This window comes from Melitaea cinxia, chromosome 18 (genome assembly GCF_905220565.1).
Source record: "Melitaea cinxia chromosome 18, ilMelCinx1.1, whole genome shotgun sequence".
Taxonomy (NCBI): Eukaryota; Metazoa; Arthropoda; class Insecta; order Lepidoptera; family Nymphalidae; genus Melitaea; species Melitaea cinxia.
Window position 1 is genome coordinate 7624088 of NC_059411.1, and position 25631 is coordinate 7649718.

A 25631-nucleotide genomic window follows, 5' to 3' on the forward strand; every position below is an offset into this window, starting at 1 on the left:
TCAATTAAAATACATTAATCACCAAAGTTATAAGATGTTTATTCAAATGTACTTAATGTACTACACACTACTACACATAATACTTGTGTGTAAAAATAACCGTTAATAGTAAAATTACAATTCTAAACATTAGTCTTAAATTACAGTGGCTTAAATTAAAACTAACAAATAGCAAGCTCTCGTCGTAAAAAAAAAAACTTTAAATAAAATACATTAAAATTCTTACTATAAAAGTATCAAACAGAAAGTAATTATATAAAACTCTAATACAAATTAAAAAATTTAATTATGTTTCTTTAGTTATTATATCTTATTTTAAGATAAAAACAAATATTTTTACATTAATTTATTAAACCTAACTAATTTCTATTTTAGAAGCAAAGAGATTAAGAAATAAATAACTCAACTGATCTTCAACAATTATGCTACATTAAAAGTTTGATAAAATCAAAATAAGAACAGTTATAGTAACATGAACATTAATTAAACACAAAACTAAATGCAATGTGCCTCTATTAAATGTACTGTGAAATTTCGTTAAAACCCGATTTAAGATTATTGTGATAGACAATATGTTATAACAAAACTATAAATATTAGTATCTGTAAATATTTAGTTCTTAAGTTGTGAATTGTAAATATGTATAATGTTTAATAAAAAAATAAAATAAAAATAACAAAACTTAATGATTTTTCTGACAATATATCTTGACATAGAACACAAACTTAAAAATAATACAGAACTGTTATATATAATTAAACGCTTCGAACTACCGCCTGGAGTAGGATTTTTTCCTGTGTCAACGGTCCGGCAATACACAATATTACAAGCACAAACGCCCTGACCACAACAAACTTCTATATGGCCAATACAAATATTTGTCGTGAACGGGGATCGAACCAACTATCGCCAGCGCAACAGCCGGTGCTGTGACCGCTACGCCAACACGTCGTCAAAACGTGTACTACGTTTCGTAAAATATAATGTACGGGTTACCGCACATTTAGCAATGTGATTGTCTTTGCAATTTAATAAAATCCCTTAATTTGGGTAATTTCTTACTAAATTGCTGTTTGCATATGCATTATATGTTTTTACATAATCATAATCTTAGTTTTAGATCAACTTCCGTTGGGTTTAGTTAACCTCACGCATGACCTTTCCTCGTATATCTCTCTCACTTAACCGTCGACTGTACCACACAAATAAATTGAATTAATAAATCCAATAAACAAATTAATGTAATAAAGGTAATATGTATATAAAATAAAAAAGGTAACTGGCGCAATTTCTGTTCATAAACAAACCAATAACGTCGTCTTCAAGACAATATATGAGGGAGAAGCGATTATTTATCTCCAATTTGATATATGGACGCCCCAACGTATCTATTGAAAGTGTAATAAACTTTTTTTCTTTTTCATTTCCTTGACTATAAATTCGATATATATTGAGGTAAGTAGGCATCAATCATTTACGTGTCAAACTATCAATATACTTAATTTATATACATATATAGACGTAGAGTTCACTATAATGCTACGGCAATTTAATAAACTATTTTACACAAATACAGCAAAATAACGCATTCTGATGATGAAAATAAAATAAAAAATACTTGATATCTTTTCAATGTTTAATTTGTTAATTTTTTTATTTCGTGTTTTCTATTTTTGAATTGATAAAACTTGAAAATGACTATATCACATTTAAATACTATTCACATAGTTTGAAAATAAGATAAATATCTGCTAATTTATTTACATTCCAGGTATTTTCTGTGGTTTTTGGTATATTACATTATATGAATTTATAAATGCATTAAATATTATAAAAATTTATCTGCCAACCCTACAGCGAATAAGATAAAGAGGTATTTCGAGATATCAAAGGCGTTGGACCCCTGTTACGACTATTTTACCTTGTAGCTGTACTGTCTAACCAACTGGGCTAAGAATTATTATTATAATGGCTAGTTTTACTATGGTAAATTAATGTGCAGTGATATGAAATTTAACATCAAAACATTTAGGCCAATAGATACCACAAGTATATCATCCAGCTACTATGGACTATTACACCAAGGTGTAGTCTAACATATAATGAACAACAGAAGTAATATAAACTAAATATATTTGTATTGATTGGTTCAGTATGTCCACAGCTCAGTGTGGGTTGGTGGACGTACTCCTATTCCTTACTTAGATTAAAGATCGCTATCAGATGTCTATGATCACAAATGGAATTGACAGCTTTACGTGATCTCCGAGACACTGTGGATAGACCCACAAGATTACACGCAGACCAAAAAGTAGTAAGTAGTAAGTAAAAATACATACACATATCCACTGCGTGCGTGAATTGAACCCGTGACCGCCAATGATTAGGCACCTTCACCGCTACACTAGAATCTGTCTTAACTTTAATTTTTTCTAATGCCAGAGATGCAGTAATGCCGCTACGTTACTTTTATTACTTCGTAAGTGCTAACCACTCTCATAAATCAAACAGACACCTATTTTTGATTAAGTATATTTGAAGTAAAATTTTTATTTCTTTCATGATGGATTAAGAAAGCTATTTCAGACGCAGTCACTTCTATTAAGCATTTTTTCATCGATAAAAGAGTTATTGTAAACTCAAAGAGATTTTAATATTTTCTAGTTATTTTATTTCGTCTAGACTAAATTCAAAGCGTCCAATTTCAAAATGGTTTCAGATGTCTCAAGAGGTCATAAAATAAGTTTATACAATTTACAGTATCAAAAATATGTCAATTAAAAGTAAGACAACTCGCACAGTTTCTCTCGTATTACGTCGTATCTGCTTCTTTTTATTTTTTTATAGAATAAATATAAAATAAATAATAAATAATAATAAAATAATATTATATTTAGTAAATTTATTTTTTATCTATTTTACATCAACCTAAATAATATTTGATAAAAGCGTACGTAATCATTTGGAAATAAAATTAAAGATGGATGCATTGCGGCAATCGTAGCAAACGAAATCTTTCTAATACATTTAAGCCGTCTAAATTTCCCCTGAAGTCAGACTTGAGGTAAAATGAGAATAATATTACTATACTACCTTTCTATTAAATATAAGTATTCCGAGACTAGAAACTTATATATGTGTATTGTGCAACTCTCTGACTCTTATACTCAAAATTAAGATTTTTTGTATAATAAAGTTTTTCTTTTAGTCATACCTCTTGTATTTAATTCTTTATCACTAAATACGTCAATTGAATTTAAAAAGAAAATACTCACTTTAATAAAATTCAAGACCAAGCTGTTAAAAACGTTGTATAATGTTTTTGAAAAAGACTATATTGTTTCATAAATTGTATACGTCTGATGTATAATGATATAAATAATATATACTTATGACGGATTTCAGTGCGGATTTGTGCAGCTGTTAAGTGCTTTCTAAAAAGTGTTTCCATATTTCATTTCATAAAATTATAAGACTGTTTTACCGCTGCACTCATATCTTTATTGCAAGTCATCAAAGGACTTGGCTCCGAGAAAGCGGCTTGGTAAATAATTATTGATTTCGGCCATGCTATTTATAGACTGGAGTCCAAAATATAACTACATCTACCCCAACTAAATTCGGTAAAATATACGGTAGCCGTCGTATTTCCTTTCAAAGGAAAAATGAAGCGTGGACTCCAGGAGACCCGACTAATCTACCTTCATCTGTAAGCGAGTAAGGCTGTGAAATAGACTCCTAATTAAAAAGTTCCTTTGTTATGCAGATGCGTCGAGCAATCGAATATCCAAGAAATAAACTCGCCAAATTGTAAAATCTTCCTACATTTTCAAACATTTCCGTGTTTATTTCGAAGCAGTGTTGAAATTGCTTTTTAACTAAAAGTTAAATAAGTTTCAAATTAAATTGTTATGGTAAACAATATAAAAGTAGAAGTAAATAATTTACAATATGAATAATTATACTAGAATGTTTTAAATAACTCACTCTTAGTTCGGTGTTTATTAGTCCGGTGACCTTTTGAAAGTTATTATTTACAATAAGTTTAATATAACATAAACTACTCATCATCATTCTGTACGAAAATTGTTTTTTTTTTTTGTATATTTATAAAATTAAGATAATCGTGTTTTATAACTTTTTAAGAATAGTTTCTTATTGTTTTGTTCCATTTTCAATTACATAGAACGCAACATAGAGACACTTTTATGCTTAAGAAAACTTTTTGGAAATTATTCAACACCTTTCAGTTGTATTTTCCCTTTGTTATATTTACACCTTAAACGATAAACTTTTCCTGTTGTCAGGGGTAAAGAAATGGTGGTCAAAGCCAATTTAAAATATTATAGTTATTGTATAAGGTTTCAAAGGGTTTGAAGAGCCTACTTTGCTACGGAGGCCAGGCGATTCATTCTCCCGGCGACATCCGTCAAAAGAGTTTCAAAATGACAATCATCTATACTTATTATAAAAATAAGTCCCCCGGCCGCGTCTTTCTGTCCTCCTGTCTGTCCTCCTGTCTGTCCTCCTGTCTGTCTGAACGCGATAAACTCGAAAACTACTGAACGGATTTTTATACGGTTTTCAACAATAGAAAGAGTAATTCTTGAGGAAGGTTTAAGTATATAATTTATTATGCTTTTATGTAAATTAGCTGAAATACGGCGACAAATGTTGAAGAGGTCGCAAAAAATCTCGCCAAATGGGAAATTTCCACGCGAACGCCGCGTAAACTAGCAAAGATACAGTTAAGTAATGTACTAGAGAATTCAAAATCTATAAAAATGCTACAAAAAAGTCCGCGATAGCATATCTCTATCTCTTACGGTTGACTTACAATAACCACTTTTATGTTAACATTTTTAATTAAAAACATTACGTTATTTTCAAAGCTATTTTCTTTAGTTCGGTATTAATCCTTATCCAAATGAATATGTTAGTTAGCTTAGTCATTTAATGCAGATTAAAATTGCTCTTTACACTAAATCAATCAGATGAATAGTTTTTGAGATATCGTTGTTAGAAGTAATTAGTAGCGAAACATTTTTAATGCTTGGCGAGCATTGAGATGCCTACGGCGAGTCCATCCCCTCTGCCCCGCATCGCTCGACCGCCTGCTCAAGCTATATAAACCGGGCGATGTAGCGCGCGATCCGCCATAGTAAACAGACTTTGGTAGCAACTGAACGCATTGCGTATATCGACTGTCATCGGCTTACTACGGGTATTGCTGTTCGGCATTAAATCTTGCTATTGGTTCCTATTATTATGCTATTGTTAGTTTTAATTAATTATTTTCATACTTAGTAGGTGGTGTAAGAAACCTTTCAGTTTACTTTCTTCTTTTCGTTTGGTTATTTCGTTACTTTTTAAATAACCAAGTACCTTACTTTTCCGTACTTGGTTGCTATAAATAGATTTTTGTAAATAATTTTCGTGAGTCTATTTAAGTTCATGTATATTCCTTAATTAATTATTTTCATACTTAGTAGGTGGTGTAAGAAACCTTTCAGTTTACTTTCTTCTTTTCGTTTGGTTCTTTCGTTACTTTTTAAATAACCAAGTACTTTACTTTTCCGTACTTAGTTGTTATAAATAGATTTTTGTAAATAATTTTCGTGAGTCTATTTAAGTTCATGTATATTACTTTTTTGTTACTTGGGTGTTGTAGGGAAGTTGTTGTAAATAAATATTATTTAGATTCATTAAACTGTTTCTATTAAGTACCTCTTTATTCAATTTCTTATTAAACTTAGGTAGATAATCATGCCGAGAAGAAGGCCAAATATCTATAGGACGCAGTACGTCTGCTGCTAAAAGACTTCGTTTGAATCGGAATAGTGAAAATAATGAAGAGAGAGAACTGCGTTTATCATTGGACCGTGAAAGACATATTTCGCAAAGACTGCGAGAGTCTTCTGCGGAACGTAACGCACGTTTGTCGTTGGATCGTGAAAGACATGTTTCACAAAGACTGCGCGAATCCTCTGCTGAACGTAACGTACGTTTGTCGTTGGACCGTGAAAGGTATGTTTCGCAAAGACTGCGTGAATCCTCGGCAGAACGTGATTTACGTTTGTCGTTGGATCGTGAAAGACATGTTTCACAAAAACTGCGTGAATCCTCTGCTGAACGTAACGTACGTTTGTCGTTGGACCGTGAAAGACACGTTTTACAAAGACTGCGCGAATCCTCTGCTGATCGTAACGTACGTTTGTCGTTGGATCGTGAAAGGTATGTTTCGCAAAGACTGCGCGAATCCTCGGCGGAACGTGATGTACGTTTGTCGTTAGATCGTGAAAGACATGTTTCACAAAGACTGCGTGAATCCTCTGCTGAACGTAACGTACGTTTGTCGTTGGACCGTGAAAGACATGTTTCACAAAGACTGCGCGAATCCTCTGCTGAACGTAACGTACGTTTGTCGTTGGACCGTGAAAGGTATGTTTTGCAAAGACTGCGCGAATCCTCGGCGGAACGTGATTTACGTTTGTCGTTGGATCGCGAAAGACATGTTTCTCAGAGGCTACGCGAATCCTCTGCTGAACGTAACCTACGTTTATCTTTAGATCGTGATAGACACAATGCTTTAATGGAAACTGAAACATCTGAGAGAAGACAACTCCGACTACAAAACGATCGTATTCGGCACATAAATTTTAGGAATAATATGCCAACTAATGGAACACAAAATAATAATAGATGGTCCAATAAAGAGTACTCGGCAATGAATTACAGTACAACAATTGATTATCAAAATTATCGTATCGTTTGTATAGGTTCTCCTTCCATTGTTTGTCAATACTGTTCGGCACTGAGATGGAAAGATGAATCAAAAGGTTTATGTTGTTCAAATGGTAAGGTAAAATTAGATGAAATAGGTGCTCCACCTGAACCTTTAAATTCTCTACTTGATGAAAGTCATCCAAAGCATACAGAATTTATGCGTCATATTCGGCGGTATAATAATGCGTTCCAGATGACTTCATTCAAAAGTCAACGAGTAGTTGAAAACGGCTTCATGCCAACATTTAAAGTCCAGGGCCAGGTTTACCACCTTGCAGGTAGTCTTCTTCCACAAGTTCCTGACGACCATAAGTTTTTGCAGATATATTTTATTTCCGATCCTGAAGTTCAAGCAACGACTCGATGTAATATTAGTAATAGTAATTCAAGAACACCACTTGATAACTCTATAGTCAGGTCATTGCAAAACATGTTGCATTTGCATAATAGATACGTACAATCTTTTAAAACTGCAATGGAAAGTATCTCTCTCGATGTCCCAGATTACAATGTAGTAATTCATGCCAGCAGGGTACCTGACGGTGAACACCGTGGACGGTATAATGCTCCTTCTACCAGTGAAGTAGCAGTTGTCATTGCTGGACAACAATTTGACAAAAGGGATATCGTTCTTCGAAGCCGCGACGAAAATCTCCACAAAATTTCCGAACTACATCGTTCATATGACAGTCTTCAATATCCATTGATGTTTTGTCGAGGTGAAGACGGATACACAATTGATATTCCCCAAGTTAATCCTTCTACAGGAGACAGAGTACAGAAGAAAGTTTCATGTATGAATTATTATTGCTATCGTTTAATGGAACGCCATAATCATTATAATGTTTTACTAAGGTATGGAATGTTACTGAATCAATATGTTGTAGATCAGTATGCTAAACTAGAATCAGAACGTTTAGCTTTTATACGAAATAACCAAACACAATTACGCGCAGAAAATTATATACACTTACAGGATGCTTTACATTCTAATGAACACACGACAAACAATATTGGGCAGCTGGTAATATTACCGTCATCTTTTACTGGCGGACCAAGATACTTACACGAAAAAACTCAAGATGCCATGACCTATGTCAGGAATTACGGGAAACCTGACCTCTTCATTACTATGACCTGTAATCCTAATTGGAAAGAAATAAAAGATAATCTGCATTCCACCGCAACACCTCAAGACCGATATGACATTTTAAATCGTGTGTTTCATTTAAAAGTACAAAAACTATTACACTTAATAAATAAGGTAAACGTATTTGGTCCGACACGCTGTCACATGTATACGGTGGAGTGGCAAAAACGTGGGCTGCCACATATACATTTGCTTTTGTGGCTGACAAATAAAATCAGGCCCGACCAAATTGACACAGTTATAACGGCAGAATTACCAGACCAAGACGAAGACCTAACATTGTATGACATCGTGGTAAGGAACATGATTCACGGACCCTGTGGAGCTTTAAACCCTAACTCGCCATGCATGCATGAGGGAAAATGTTCAAAAAAATTCCCAAAACCATATCAGAGTCAAACTTCAACTGGTGATGATGGCTATCCAAAGTATAGAAGATTATCACCAGAGGAAGGAGGACGCAAGGCTGCTATTCGTAATTACGAAATTGATAACAGATGGGTAGTGCCTTACAATAAACTATTATTAAAAATTTTCGAGGCGCATGTTAATGTAGAACTTTGCAGTTCCGTGAAATCAATAAAATATGTCACTAAATACATCAATAAAGGAAGTGACCAGGCTACGTTTAGTTTACATTCTACAAATGAAGTAGAACAATTTCAATCTGGCCGCTACATTTGTAGTTCTGAAGCACTATGGCGGATTATGTCCTTCAATATTCATGAAAGAGCACCAACTGTCACACACCTCGCTGTTCATTTAGAAAACGGACAGCGGGTGTATTTCACTGAAAATAATGTAAATGACATTGTGAATAATCCAAGAGATACTACTTTAACAGCATTTTTCAAACTATGTGCAGAGGACGACTTCGCAAAAACTCTGACCTACGACAAGGTGCCTGCCTATTATACCTGGAATCAAAATACGAAAAAATTCCAACGACGAAAGCAGGGGGCGGTAGTTCTCGGGTACCCTGGCGTGAGAAAAACAGATGCTCTTGGAAGGGTGTACGTGGTACACCCTAATAATGCAGAATGTTTTCATTTGCGGTTGTTACTCCACGTTATAAAAGGCCCTACTTCGTTTAGAAGTCTCCGCACTTTTGAAGGTGTAACTTACGACACATTCCAAGGGGCATGCAAAGCTATGGGCCTCCTCGAAGATGACAGTCACTGGGAGAGTACGCTCTCTGAAGCAGCCATATGCTGTTCACCAAAATCACTTAGGTGCCTTTTTGCCATTATGATATCGTTCTGCCAAATCACGGACCCGCATCTTCTTTGGCAAAACTATCAGGAAAGTATGTCCGAAGATATACTGCAACGCAGACGACAAGAACTGTCATCAGATGATTTAGAGTACGACCAAAATATTTTTGATGAAGCTTTAAATGAATTAAATAAAGAGGTCGAATCTCTATCAGGTAAAAGTATAAAAGATTTTGGTTTTAACTTGCCGTTAAATTCAAATCTTTATGCAATGAACAACATCGAGGATTTACGAGAGACTGACTATGATTACACCCAACTCTTACAGACAATTCAAGATGAACATCGCTTAAATCCAGAACAAAAAATTGTTTACGACCAAATATTGTCATCAGTTAATAGTAATGAAGGGAAAATGTTCTTTCTAGATGCACCCGGGGGCACGGGTAAAACATTTATAATTAATTTATTATTAGCAAAAGTAAGGTCTGACAGAAAAATTGCTCTTGCCGTGGCGTCGTCCGGTATTGCAGCCACACTTTTGAAAGGCGGGCGAACTGCACATTCCACTTTCAAACTACCTTTAAAAATTTGCAGTGACGACGTCTCTAGCGTTTGTAACATCTCAAAACAGAGTAAAACAGGTAAATTAATGCAGGATTGTAGCTTGATTATTTGGGACGAAGCTTCCATGTCCCATAAAGCATCAGTTGAGGCATTAGACAGGACAATGCGCGATTTACGCAACAGAAATTGCCCAATGGGTGGCTGCACCGTTTTGTTTTCTGGAGACTTTCGTCAAATTTTGCCAGTCATAGCAAGGGGGACTAGAGCTGACGAAGTCAATGCATCACTCAAAAGATCTTATCTTTGGCCACATATTACAAAATGTGAACTTAATACAAATATGAGAATTTTGTCCTCCAGTGAAGACAATAAACAATTTTCAAATAACTTACTTCAAATAGGTAATGGTGCATTTCAATCCGGAAATGTTAAAATCAATCTTAGTAACCTATGTGCTTTGGTTCAAAATGTGGAAGAATTGGTTGAGACCGTATATCCCGATATTACTAATATAACTACAAAGACTTTATGTTGGTTTAAGGAAAGGGCTATATTGGCACCTACTAATGAACAGGTTGATAAAATTAATCATTTAATTATTTCCAAGTTTGAAGCACCATCACAGATATACTATTCAGTTGATACAGTTTTGGATACCGCAGAGGCAGTACATTATCCAACTGAATTTTTGAATTCTTTAGTTCCTCCCGGAATTCCTCCACACAAGTTAATATTAAAAGTGGGTTCACCAGTGATATTACTTAGAAATTTAAATCCCCCAAAATTGTGTAATGGCACGAGACTCAAAATAGTTAAATTAAAAAACTTTCTAATCGAATGCACTATTTTAACTGGCTGTGGTACTGGTGATACTGTTTTAATTCCCAGAATACCGATGATTCCCTCCGAATTACCCTTCCAATTCAAAAGACTGCAATTTCCAATCAAATTAGCCTTTGGTATTACTATTAATAAGGCACAAGGCCAAACTTTAAAAGTTGCAGGAATAGATTTAACTGATCAATGTTTTTCTCACGGCCAGTTATATGTTGCCCTTTCAAGGGTGACATGTAAAAATAATCTGTTTGTGTTTACTAACAATCCGTCAGAAGTAATGAACGTTGTGTATAAGGAAATATTTCAATAGAAATATTCCTTATACACAACGTTTCAAGTAAAAAGTATTCACTTTTAAATATCCGGTGCCTACCTTACAGCTTCATCATCAACAATGTGTAGATATCTTTGTCATCACATATACTTCTTTATCTATACCTAAAACACTGGATGTGTCTATAATATGCGAGGAGTTATTTCAATTACTCTAGGCTCCCATCACCACATCCTGACCTGGTTACTATAGGACCAGCTGCAATGTTTACTCTTTCAAACATAATAAGAATTATCCAAGTCGATACACTGGCCTCGAAGTAATAGGGAAACATAGTCATTATTGGGGAGTTTCGACGATGATATGATATACCTAATCATCGTATTTTTAAAAACAGACAAACAAGTTACACATAAAAATACCAAAATCGTCATAGGTTTGCCTATAATATTTAAGAAGTTCCTGCGATTTCACCAGGATCCCATCATCAGATCCTAACTGGACAATGGGACCACCTGCATACGCACCATATATTAAAAAACATCCCTACGAATTGAGAACCTCCTCCATTTTTGAAGTCCGAAATCCACACGGGCGAAGCTGCGGGCGGAAGCTATCTATATAAATAAAAATGAATGTTGTTAAGCGCATAACTCGAGAATGGCTCGGCTAATTTATTTTTTTGTATGTTCCTTAAGGCCCACGGAAGGTGTTAATACAAAAAAAAATTTACTATTGACAGAACGAAGTCTGTCCGGGCAGCTAGTTCCGTATAAATAAAGATGTTTATAGCGGCCATGAAAGACAATAATGACTTAAGATCGAAACTAGACATCATCTTCACCCATCTGTTTAATGAATAAAAATTAATTTATATTTAGTTTTGTATGTTAGTATATATATCTACTTTAGTATATTCCTGTCCAGGGTACATTAGTTACGTATAATCACCAACTGTCATTCAAACCAGATTTTTAGCAGATTTGTGTATTAAGCATATGGGTGAAAATGATAAACCTGTTTATACCTGCCAATCCAGTAGTTATGCCAGGAAAATAATTGAAAAACCAACGTTTACATTTTTATTCGTTTAACTCGTATGTGCCTTTTCAATTTTTTTTTACAATTTTAAATTAATATATTATAGCCTTGCCAGGAATTTTTCAGCCAACACTTTCACATTTTTTTTAAGACATTAAAATAAATATAAAATAATTTTCAACCATCAAAGAGATGGGTGAATTTCTTCCCTAGTTCAAATCTCCTACTATAAACATATAAAGTTTTTATTTTTTTTACATATACAATATCCTAATTTTTATATTTAAGCACAAAGTGGAATAGAAAACATTAATAACTTAACATTTTATTTTCTTCTCTTTCTATTCTTATTTTCGATCTTCATAAATTCAATAACTCTCCGCATATCTTCTCTCTACCACTTGTATGCCGATGATCTTCAAATTTATTCTCACGCTAAGTTGACAGATTTACCTACATCAATAAGCAATTTAAATAATGACTTGAAGAACATATATAGATGGAGTAACTCCTACGGATTAAACATAAATCCCTCAAAATGTCAAGTCATTATTATCGGTAGTCCTAAACTTGTGTGTCGAATAGATTGGTCACTTATACCACCAGTCGTTTATAACAACGCCGTAATCAGTTACAGCGACACAGTCAAAAACCTCGGAATTATTTTCGATAGACATCTTTCTTGGGCACCTCAGCTGAGTGAGATGAGCCGTAAACTATTTGCAGCTATCGGATCACTACGACGACTGCAATATTTCCTCCCTTTGCCTACCAAAATTACATTAGCACAGTCACTCCTTCTACCAATTCTTGACTATGCTGACACTTGCTATCCTGATCTTAAAGAGGAGCAATTAAATAAGCTTGAGCGCCTTCAAAATCTTTGCATACGGTTCATATTTGGTCTTCGCAAATATGACCACGTTTCCGAATTTCGCAGTTGTCTCAAGTGGCTTCCGATTCGCTTTCGCAGGAATACTCACATACTCTCGCTACTATATTGTATACTTTCTCATTCTGATACACCTCTGTACCTTAAGGAGCGTTTCAAGTATCTTTCTAATACACACGAACGCACCCTTAGATCTGAGTCTACTTTGATGCTCGAAACCCCAGCTCACACTACTTCTTTTTACTCCAATTCCTTTTCAGTTAAAGCTGTTCAACTTTGGAACGCTCTACCTCTTCCTATAAAACAAGCCCAATCCCTGTCTTGCTTTAAAAAATACCTCAAGGCGCACTATTTGTCACTTAGTACGTCATAATTGTTTTTATCTCTGCATAACATATTGTAGGAGTATCGCTTCACTTGTATTTTTAACCGACTTCAAAAAAAGGAGGAGGTTACTCAATTCGACCGTATATATTTTTTTTTTTTTTTTATGTATGTTCGGAGATAACTTCTTCGTTTATGAACCGATTTTGATAATTTTTTTTTTTGTTGGAAAGGAGATATTCATAGTTTGGTACCATGATAAGGAAACCAGGATCTGATGATGGGATCCCAGAGAAATCGAGGGAAACTTTCAAAAATCGTAAGGGTGACTAGTAAATTTAATCATGTTTTCATTAAGTACTATAAAGCACTACTATTTAATAAAGGACTGGAGTCGATCTGATGATGGAGAAGAAAGATAGTCGAGGGAACTCTTCAATAATTTATAGCAATTACCTGCTTTTTGTACTTAATTCGTTTCTATTGATGAGAACTTTGCACCTGTATGAGTTATAAGTGCCATTACAGTCTGATGATGGAGAAAAAAGATAGTCGAGGGAACTCTTTAACGATTTATAGCAATTACCTGCTGTTTGAACTTAATTCGTTTCTATTGATGAGAACTTTGCATATATACGAGTTATTAGTGCCATTTCAGTCTGATGATGGAGACGAAAGATAGTCGAGGGTACTCTTCAACGACTTATAGCAATTACCTGCTGTTTGAACTTAATTCGTTTCTATTGATGAGAACTTTGCACCTATATGAGTTACAAGTGCCATTAAAGTCTGATGATGGAGACGAAAGATAGTTGAGGGAACTTTTCAACGATTTATTGCAATTACCTGCTGTGTGATCATCTGTGTTGCAGGACCATGTTTGATGATGGAGCCCATAAACACTCGAGGGAATTTCTTAACAATTTACAGCAGTTACCTTTTGCTGTTTGACGACCGCTTTTATATAATGGTGCATGTGCCGTGTCGGCGGCGCCTAAACACCGACGGTCGCGGGTTCTATTCCAGCTCGGAGTGGATATTTATGTTTATATAAATATTTATTTTTGATCTAGTTGTTAATCCTTGTGGTTCTCCCAACCTAGGCTCGGAGAACACGCTAGGCTGTCAGTCCCGGTTGTTATTACGTACACCTGATAGCGAACTTTACTCATAGTATGTCGACGCGTTAGCGCAGGGGTCACAGCACCGGCTGTTGCGCTGGCGTTAGTGGGTTCAATCCCCGCGCACGACAGACATTTGTATTGGCCATATAGATGTTTGTCATGATCTGGGTGTTTGTGCTTGTGTATTGTGTGTGTTTCCGAACCTCCGACATAAGAGAAAAAGCATCCTTGTTAGGTCTACCCATCACTAAAAATTGTAAAATAAAATAATTTTTAACAAAAAAAAAACCGACTTCAAAAAGGAAACTAAAAAGTGAAAAATAAATTTACTTAGTACAAAGTAATTCGTATTTTGATTTAGTTAATCAGAAATGATTAAATAAATATTTTATAATTTTGAAGTTGGTGCCAAGTAATAACAGAATAATAACAGTATTCAACCTAATAGTCAATGAAACAAATTATGAAAGAAAACTGAATACAACTTATGAGTAGATACTAGAGTAGTTATTGTTTTACTTGGCACCGACTTCAAAATTATAAAATATTTATTTAATCATTTCTGATTAACTAAATCAAAATACGAATTACTTTGTACTAAGTAAATTTATTTTTCACTTTTTAGTTTCCTTTTTGAAGTCGGTTTTTTTTTGTTATGTATTCTATGCTATTATTCATATTATATGTATTTCGTTTATATGTAGGTATAGTATTATATATATATATATATATATATGTTTGTATGTATGTATCTATGTATGTATGTTTGTATGTATGTATCTATGTATGTATGTATGTATTGTGCTGTATATGTATGTGTATTTGTACTCGATAGTTGATATTGTTCTAGGTGACACTAATTGTCACTTCTCTGGTATACACTTCCCTACCGCTTTTTCACTACGCTGTGTCCTATATGCCCAAAGGTTGTCTGGAAGAGATCGCTACTCTAGCGATAAGACCGCCTTTGTACACTGTTTTATTTTTATTTGTTATATGTTATTGTGTTGATTGTTGTTGTGTACAATAAAGAGTATCTATCTATCTATCTATCTATCATTTTATGTATCCTTTGGTTTGACTTTTTTTTATGTAAAAGAGCGTAGTTGATACACGACTAAATTATAGTACGGTCTTATTAACATATTTATATTACATAAATATTTACATAACGCGAATGAAACAAGATTTTCTTAAAGATCATCAAACTTACAAGTTCTGAAAATATTATAAAAACGCAGAGTTCGCAAGACGGCTATGCAGATGCAAAAACTCTAACGGGTTGCATGTGCTTACAAACTGTCCAAGTTGGGAAGACATTTTCATAAGAAACTTCGAGATCAGTATTTAAAGTCCATTCTTGTATTGTTTTTTCTTACTTTATATACATTTTTTAATCTAACTTCATGAAATAAAAAGTTATATACCATACCGACTATTACCTACAGCGCTGTACGTGTATATATTTTAAATACTTTTTATAGAATTAGGTCGACAAACAAGCGTACGGCGGCCCACCTAATGGTAAGCAGTTACTGGAGCTTATAGACGCCTGCAACACCAGAAGCAACGCGCGTTGCTGAGCCTACCCTCGACCCTTCCTAGGAGCTCTGACTACCTTATTCATCACAGGAATACAACACTTAATAGAAGTGTTATGTAGCTGTGATCTTCTGTAAGGTTGACTTACTTCTCCAGTCGGGCTGCTCAAAATATTGAGCTGAATTTACCCTGCTGTATCCCACCTTAATAAAATTTATATTATTATATTTACAATATATAGCAACTAATTTAAAATATTACGTTAATTTAAGACCTAATTTTAATCCTACATTTATGTTCACTCATTTTATCCACTTAGAGGTAGAATTTCCAAAAATCTTTTGTACCCAGTACCCACCACCCACCAAACAGTCAGTCAGTCTACTCTGTAGATTAACCTTACTTAGCTAAATTCATGTGTTTAACTTAATAACTTGCTCTCCCCGATGATAATCAGTCAGTCAGTGGTTCAGTGAATCAAGACATGTTCTTTTATCAGTATCGATTTTGAAGATTCGCTTGATTCATTTGTTTACTTAAGTTTATTACGTCTATTCTTCATGAAATGCATGACTATATATATATATGACTATACATATATAATATAATATGGAAATTTGTTTGTAGCGTAACTTCAAGTAAGAATTGACGATTACAAGATACCTACAACTTTACTACACTCATTACCTAATTACCTAAAATTAATAAATTATACAATTTAGCTTTTATTAAATTATCTACAAATCGGCTACTATGCTAGCTTATATACTCTGGCATAAGATTAGAACAACCGAGTCTAGCTAGATTAAATTGAAATCCCAGAATATACATAGTTTATAAATGTATGAATAACAAGTAAACAGTGTATTCAAAGCAAACTATAGTTGAATAATAATTATTTGGCTACTACAATTTTGTACTTGCCACAATGGACTAAATAAATAGCTTATATAGCTTTTGCTATCAACTAAAATAAACGAAGATAGTTAAATATATATCTAAGATTTTATTTTTGTGTTACCCACATTAGGAATTCTAAACATTTTTGAATATCATATCAAAAATTGACCGCTCCAGCGGGGTTCGAACCCGCGTCTCCGACGTACCGTGTCGGCGCTCTAGCCAATTAAGCTATGGAACGATGCACCCGCTCGATATGTTTATTGGGGAACCTAAAATAACATTTTTATGATGTGGCCGGGAAACGAGCAGATGTCCCACCTAATCATCAAGTGATTACTGACGTCTGTATATACACAGTACTAAAAACGTCACGTATGCGTTTCTGATAAAAAAAAGTTCACACACGGGAAATGTGAAATTTTTGTAAATCGTAGGACAGTGGGTCGTAACGATTTTTTCTATCGACGATACATTACTCAAACGCTCAAAACGCGTAAACGACGCGTTGAATGAACGAACGAAGCGTTTGAGCAGTAATGTATTCTACCTCATTCTCTTTTATACATATGTTTTTTTTTATTTATTGTGATGCATTTTTCGTTTCACCGATTTTCAGATCACAACCATTCTCAAGAAATTTCACATCAACAAGAGCCAAGAAAGGAACTGAAAGAAATATATAGTTTATATAAAAATTAAAAAAAAAAAACACAAAAGACGAAGTGAAAAATATATTAACAACCTAATATTATTTGTAATACTTATCAGAAAATATATTTTAATTAACATAATACAGTAACATTTTATTGCATAACTAATAGATGTATATATTTCCAGACAACTTATTTTTCAACATCTAAGTACTGTAGAATTTATAAAATTACTTATGACATGTTTGAAGTCAACAACGTAACTTGGTTGAATTTGAAATTTGTTTCGTAAGTCTATTGTGGAATTGAAAGCACATTACCGTGAATGTTAAGTTATCTTAATTAGGCAATGTCAACGTTAGTAGACAAGAAACTTGACGGGGACGGCGGAAGACAACTGGAAACTGAAAATACAATGGAGATTTTCAAACCTAAACTACGTTGTAGTTGAGCGGTACGCAGATCTTGTTATTCACCGAAATATTTATTAACATTATATTTTACCAGCAATATTTTCATTTAAATATAGATATTTTCTAGAGTTTTAAATTTACAATCGGAAATAAATTCTGATTCCAACAATACTTTTTTTTCATTCAGTAGTGTGTGTAGTGACCTAAAACATCGAAGGTAGAGGTTCAAATTTATATGTATGTTCTTGTCGGAGAGCATGTAAAGCTGTTGGTCACAGTTGTTATCATAGACACCTAATAGCGATTATTACTCGTGGTAGGGAAATTATCTACCAGTTTTTAGCGGACTGTGGGGGGTTAATTTCCAAGAATTTTCACTCTTTCAGGAGTTCTAGTTTTTATATTGATTAAAAATTTGCAAATAAATATTATTTCCCAAATACTAACAAAAACAAAACTATACAATGAATTGAAATATTTCCTTACATCTTGCGTTTGTGCATTTTACGCACATTCCTTAACAGTACAACAATTTCAAGCTCGTGGATCGGGAAAAGGTAGGAAATTTAAAATGAATGTCCGGAAAGACAATGGAATAAGGCAGATTCTCTACAGTTCGATTCAATCAGATATCCTTTTGATATCGCAGTCAAACAAAGCGGACTGCTATGTGATATAAGAAATATGTCTGTACCATTTTGTTGGAATTTTCACTCCTTGTTTCAATTTACAAGCGCATGTTGACTACGAATGTTCCAGTAGCAATGGAGAAATCTTAAAGATTGTTTATAGAAATTAGCTGGTTGATTAGAGATCAACGACTAATAATAATCCAAATAAGCTTAATACTGAGAATTCTACTTGAAAACTATGGGGAATTTTAGTTTCAGTAAATTAAACGATGAAACATTTATTTTAATATAAAATGACAATGTATAAGGATCGAAGAATGTCGTTTAATAGCGTGTGGATGTCGTAAAACTAAAGCTTTTTTTTTTTTTTTTTTTTTTTTTTTTTTGTCACTAGGTCGGCAAACAAGCGTACGGCTCACCTGATGGTAAGCGATTACCGTAGCTTATAGACGCCTGCAACACCAGAAGCATCGCAAGCGCGTTGCCAACCCAATCCCCAATCCCCCCAGGAGCTCTGGTCACCTTACTCACCAACAGGAACATAATACTGCTTGGAAACAGTATTATTTTGCTGTGATCTTCTGTAAGGTCGAGGTACTACCCCAGTCGGGCTGCTCTATATTTTGAGCAGGGAATTCCTGCTGTGCCCTACCTCAGTTCAGCTTTGTGGGCAAGGGTTGCACCTAAGACGCTCTCGTTAAAATCCGAACATTTACTAAATCTTACTTATTTACGACCCTACAAAATTGACACGTTAACACTGCACCAACAGATATAAAGATATATTTATTGTTAAGTTCATATCTTAAACTAAAGCGTATTTGTACTTGCAATTATCAAAAACATAACAGTAGTCTGGACAAACAATTTATAAAAAGATTTGGAAAAACTGCAGAAGATCTTGTCCTAGCGCATCCATTTCACCTCCTAAGCCTCGCGGCCTTCTCATACCACACTAAATCACTTACCGGTACGTAAAATGTTACGAAGCCGTCCTGGCTGCCTAATTCTACAATTACAATTTCTTTAGAAATATTCAGTATCATCAATGGAAAAACTAACAGAAATAGAGGTTATGTTTGTTTGAGTTACATCTCAAATATCTAAATCAAATAAACCAAAATATGAAGCTGTATATGTAGTTATTGATAAAATCATTTTATTTAACTGTACAAAGTTAAATAAAATGATTTTATTTAACTTAAATATCAACACTTCTGTGTTTTCCTTACAAGATATTAATAAAATTGTACATTGAATAATATGCATTTAATGGACATAGTCTTAATGTAATCAGTAGCAATTCTCATCTCCACTGTAATTAAAGTTAGTAGGTGCTCACTTCCATTATCTCTCTAATAACTAGTTTCAGTGAGAAAAGCGACAGTACGTGACGCCCGCTAACTGCGTGATAGTTCATTCCCTTCCACTAACCGACCGTTTTTATTAAAATAAAATCTATTATTGCTCAACTGTCAAGGGCATGTTTTATCGCATTTATTACTATAACGAAGCTATGAAATTTCATCATTCGTTCTTATGTTCCTTCAAAGTGGATACATGCGTGGTCATTGTAATAGTAGCTAGCTTCAATTGAACAGAACATCATCATTGGCCTTAGTCCGTCTATTGCAGAAGATTTAGAGAGTATCAGACAGACGCTGTGTCGCCTAGGACACTCTTTAGGAAATCGCAGAGTTGCCTAAGCTCAGCGCCATCCTCTTGACCCGTTCGGGTGCAGGAGTCTTTCGCATTTTAGAGCTATGCCACGAATGCTTGACGGGTACCCCATTCCGGGTTTCAAATGAACTTTTCCTTCTCCAGGACCCTGATGATTTTGAGCCAGGCAGTGGCGTAGCGTGGTTGTCGGCCACTCGGGGCGGAAGAAAATTTTGCCACCCTTTTATTTAGGTATTTCAAAACATTTTTTAATATCATATCAAAAATCGACCGTTCCAGCGGAGATCGAACCTGCATCTCCTACTGACCGTGTCGGTGCTCTAGCCAATTAAGCTATGGAACGATGTACCCACTAGATCGAAATCTTTGATATAGTGATTTTATATTTGGTCTAAGCGACCGTGGCGCCATCTATAGTCGGAACGGTCGATTTTTGATATGATATTAAAAAATTTTGAGAATTTTCTAATGTGTGGGTAACACAAAAATAAAATCGTACAAATTAGGTATTTTTTTTTATTTGTTCAAAATACAAAAAACACATAGTTAAAACTTATACATAAGCCTGCCACGAATTTCAATTTAATGTATGTATACTATATATAGATACATATATCAACCAATAGTAGATATATAGCACAAAAAACAGAATGGTGATTAAACTAATTATTTATTTTACATTATACACTAACTACACAATAAATTGAACTTAAACATTAGTGTAGTAATTTCTTAAAGCGAACACCACATGCAATGCTGGCTATTTTTCAAAGGGAATATGATTTATACCCCATGTAGTTATAACACGTATTTTTTGTCATCTGTATAATACTGTAATTCTGTTGAAGAAAAGTCATATAAAAAATGTTATTTTAATCGTTAAAACAATTAATGTTTCTATATAAACAAACATCTGCATTTTTCGTGGGTATAAACACTAAAAACATTATTTCTAACACCATTTCTTTTATCCTGTCGCTCAAACAATATCATTTCTTTAAAAGAACTCAGCGTACCTAGAGAAATACTTGGGAAAGTAAAATGCTAAGACTTTTTCACCTCTTTTGTATAAAAAATACGAAGTTTAGCACGCCACGTTGCGTCGTTCCACTGAGGATTGACGGGTGTATGTATATATTTCGAAATGTCTACCAACACGTGTAGGCTTTCGCACAATTTATTCCTTAATCGCTAAATACGAGATTATTCTAAAATATAAAGCTGCTATAATTCAGTTATATAAATGTATCATAAAAACTTGAAATTAGGTAAAACATTATTGTTCACAATCAAGTCATACAATATTTAAAGTAAGGATTTAATTGATTATTTTAATATTTAAAAAAAATTAAGTAAATTCCTACTAAATTTATTTTTGCTGCTATCTCAAGTCGTTATCTTTCTAGTGTCGTATCACACTTCTACTTAGTTTTTTTATTGTTCAACACAATATTAAATTACTAGAGACCAGACCATGACTGAAATACAGTATACATAGTTTGATTTTTAGTGTGAACTAATAGCCTTCAGCCTACCGCAGTCCACTGCTGGACATAAGCCTCTCCAAGTTCGCACCAGATATTACAGTGCGAACTCATGTGTTTTGCCCATAGTCACCAGGCTGAGCAGGCGGGTTCGTTATCGCAGAGACGCTGTGCCCGTCTTACTAACTAAAAGAAGTCATTCAATAATTCATTTACAATTAAAATGCCTTATTACCCAGCTGTTGTTTCTGATTAATACATTGCTTATAATACACATGGCATAACTCACAGAGACGAAGTAGTAGCTCTATATGTGCTCTATGTACAAAAAGGAGTAAAACCATGAACCACCTCAGTATTACGCATCTGAAAACTTTTCAACAAATTTTATTAGCGTGTTATTTATTTTTGTTGTAATCCCAAAATAGCGCGGATATTTGTTTTATTTTGTAATAAAAACACTGAATGATTTAATTCTAATCGTTACAGCCTATACAGTCCACTGCTGGACATAGGCCTCCACAAGTTTACGCCAAAAATAACGTGAACTCATGTGTTTTGCCCATAGTCACCACGCTGGGCAGGCGGGTTGGTGACCGCAGTACTGACTTTGTCGCACCGAAGACGCTGCTGCCCGTCTTCGGCCTGTGTATTTCAAAGCCAGCAGTTGGATGGTTATCCCGCCACCGGTCGGCTTTTTAAAGTTCCAAGGTGGTAGTGAAACTGTGATATCCCTTAGTCGCCTCTTACGACACCCACGGGAAGAGAGGGGGTGGCTAAATTCTTTAGTACCGTAGCCACACAGTAATGATTTAATTCTAAACAAAGCAATTATTCCGAGCTGTACGTTATAAACGAATTGGTTTTGTTGTTTATAGTAACATCGGTTTTTTTGGGAAATTTTCATATCTATTATTTTTATTTCAATAGTGATTTTCCGAGCAGACGTAATTTAAATAGTTTCCTTTCTTTTAGATTGACTATAAAAAAAATTCTCAATTTATTAGATTAACAATAGATAGATTAACAATTACACGTAAGTTCAGAATATCTTCAAACTCATATTTTGTAGTAAATTTCTGTATTGAAATGAAAAACAAGATATAGAGCGTACAAAAAATATATTAAAAGATTGTTTTCCCATAGATTACTGATCCCTTTTTTGTCATAGCTTTTTGTCATAACATAAACATATCGACATTACGACTTATTTTTATCTTAGCCGTCTCTTTATACGACGCTTTTAGCCGATAACTACGGCATGCAATCAAGACTCGAGATCGCTAATATGAGTTTTCGAAAAATATTTTTAAATTCGGATCACTGAAAAGTGATGAAAATTACTTAGTTTTGATTATTAGATTAATTAAGATAAAATATAAATTAAAAGACAAAAACATATATTATCTAATGTAACTCACTATTTACCCGACAACGAATATATATATTCTATATAAAGTATTACGCTGAAAGTGTACCCGAGACCATACACGCTAGCAATTACGCCCAAGTAGCAAGAACTTCGAAATAACTACAAGTATGTTAAATATCCCATTTTACATATCAACCATACCATCATATTTCTATGTATATTTATCAAAAAATATATTTAGCAATAACAGTTGATTGTTGACTATAAACACAATCATTAAGTTGCTTACCGTAGGAACAGACGAATGTGTGTCTATGTTAGAAGATATTTATTAATTTATTACCGTATTAAATAAAAACAGGTAAAAAAACTTTTTAAGTTAAACGGTTTTATGTTAAACATACATTGCAATGTTTAAGATAAATGTACTAAAAACCAAAAAATAATAAAATAGATACAGTCGTGGGAATTATAAACATATGCATAGACTAGAATAAAATAAAACCGTGGGGCACGTCAATTGTCTACAAATTATCGACTTAATGTGCGATAGAAGAATCGTTTAATTCGTCGTTAAAATAGGCAGTTGGCCCGCAGACGGTGAGGAAATTACTTACTATTTTCTTGCTCATGGAAATTCCAATAGTTATACACTCCATGTAAATAAAAAAGATTTTTCAACTAGTTTATCGTTTATCTTAAACATTGCAATGTATGTTTAACATAAAACCGTTTAACTTAAAAAGTTTTTTTACCTATTTTTATTTTCTAGTTTTTAGTTTTTATTTCGCATTCTGTTTAATTCATTTAGTGCTTCATTATTACAAGGCCCATCTTAAATATTGAGGTTGTATAGTGCACTGTATTCTTCTTGTCAAGCCCTTTTATTTGATACCCATATTGGTGGGATTGATAAAAAATTGTTATCAGACATTTGGTAGCGGCGGCCAGCTTAGATTTCAATTTTGCATAGTAAATTGTATTCTACTTGTTGAGACCTTTCATGTGATACCCATGTTGATGGGATTGATAAAACCTAAGTTATCCGCCATTTTGTATAGGCCGCCATCTTGGATTTTAATTTTATATAGTACATTGATTATACTGGTTGAGCACTTTCATTTGATACCCATATTGATGGGATCGATAAAACCTACGTTATCCGCCATTTTGTAGCGGCCGCCATCTTGTATTTCAATTTTTTATAGTATATTGTATTCTGCTTGTTGAGCCCTTTCATTTGATACCCATATTGATGGGATTGATAAAACCTACGTTTTCCGCCATTTTGTAGCGGCCACCATCTTGGATTTCAATTTTTTATAGTATATTGTATTCTGCTTGTTGAGCCCTTTCATTTGATACCCATATTGATGGGATTAATAAAACATAAATTATCCGCCATTTTGTAGCGGCGGCCATCTTGAATTTATAATGATAATGAATAAACATAATTGTATTGTCACCAAAATCCAAAGTGTATACAAAATTTCAGATTAATCGGTTGACAGGAAGAGGGTGAAATTTGAATTACTAAATTTGACCCAAGAATAATAAAAAATAAAACAAACGGGGTGAGCTAAATAAAACCGTTTAAAAATAAACTCTTCCATTTTGCAATATTATTACTAACCGTTTCCTCGTTGTTTTACTCGCACAATTTCCGATCCCATAGTAATGTTGACATAAAAAGTAGCCTATTTGTCATTCTGGATGTCCAGCTATCAACGTACTGAGTTTAATTACAATCTCAGTAGTTTTCAAAAAAAAAAAGTAAAAAAAAAACATTCATCCATAGTCACAAACAAATCGCATTTATAATAACAGTAGAATCCTAACATCCCAAGGATAAATAGTGTTTCAAAATTTTTCATTGATATTTTAGTACGAACTCAGAGATATGATTACATTTTGTATCGATAAAGTGATTCAGCGCAAATTTTAATGCATTCCTTTTACGGAAATATCATATATCTCGTTTCGACAAATGTAACTGAAGCCGATGACGATGCCATCCATCATGTACACAGCATTTTCTCCCGCCTCTTTCAAATAGATGATGCATCGTAAAATGTGTACTGTATCGCTTGGTGCATATTTATCACTTACTATTATCCTCGCAACTATGTCTTTCTGTAAAAATATTATACAATCCACATATTTTTCGAAGTAAATAGAAATGTTTTTCATACGGAAAGAAATAACAAGTGTTTACTAGTCCTACTGATTCATAATTATGGTGATTATACCGCGATAAAATTACTAAAGATTACAGTAGAGTGTTTTACTCATCAGCACTACAACATCAAAGTCTCAACATCAAAGCTCTTGGTGTTTTGACGTGGTGAAGATCCACGAAGAGAAAATAAAAAGATAAATTTAGTAATGGTTGTCTTTGTTCTCAAACAACAATCATGTTTGTTATCAAATAAAAAAACCGACTTAAATCACATCGACAAATAATAAAATGAGAACAACATAAACGTAGATAGTCAAAAAAATTGTCAATTATGCATAGCTATAATATTCAATATTAGGAATAATTTAAAAACATTTATCAAAATTTATCAAAATCGATACACCCAGTTAAAAGTTATTAGATAGCCAACATAAAGAAATGGAGTCGAATTGAAAACCTTTTTAAGTCAGTTGAAAAAATTACTTAAATTTTCATCGACAAGTAATAAAATGAGAACATCATTGAACGTAGTTAACTAAATACACATTACTAGGGATACTTCTAAAA

At 33.7% G+C, this 25631-nt stretch overlaps 1 protein-coding gene across 1 annotated transcript; it reads left to right on the top strand.

Moving 5' to 3' along the window:
• The first annotated feature begins 6670 nt into the window (after positions 1 to 6670).
• On the top strand, positions 6671 to 10864 carry LOC123662497. Its single transcript, XM_045597339.1, has 3 exons — positions 6671 to 8003; positions 8187 to 10040; positions 10119 to 10864. Exons 1-3 carry the CDS (start codon positions 6671 to 6673, stop codon positions 10862 to 10864), a joined length of 3933 nt encoding a protein of 1310 aa, XP_045453295.1.
• The last annotated feature ends 14767 nt before the right edge of the window (positions 10865 to 25631 follow it).

Excerpts from the sequence above, each read along its gene's own strand:
- LOC123662497 (XM_045597339.1), top strand. The coding sequence starts at position 6,671 with ATGCCAACTAATGGAACACAAAATAATAATAGATGGTCCAATAAAGAG. Across the intron at positions 8,004-8,186 it reads CCGATATGACATTTTAAATC|AATTACCAGACCAAGACGAA; the intron begins GTGTGTTTCATT and ends TTATAACGGCAG. Across the intron at positions 10,041-10,118 it reads TTGGCCACATATTACAAAAT|GTAATGGTGCATTTCAATCC; the intron begins GTGAACTTAATA and ends TACTTCAAATAG.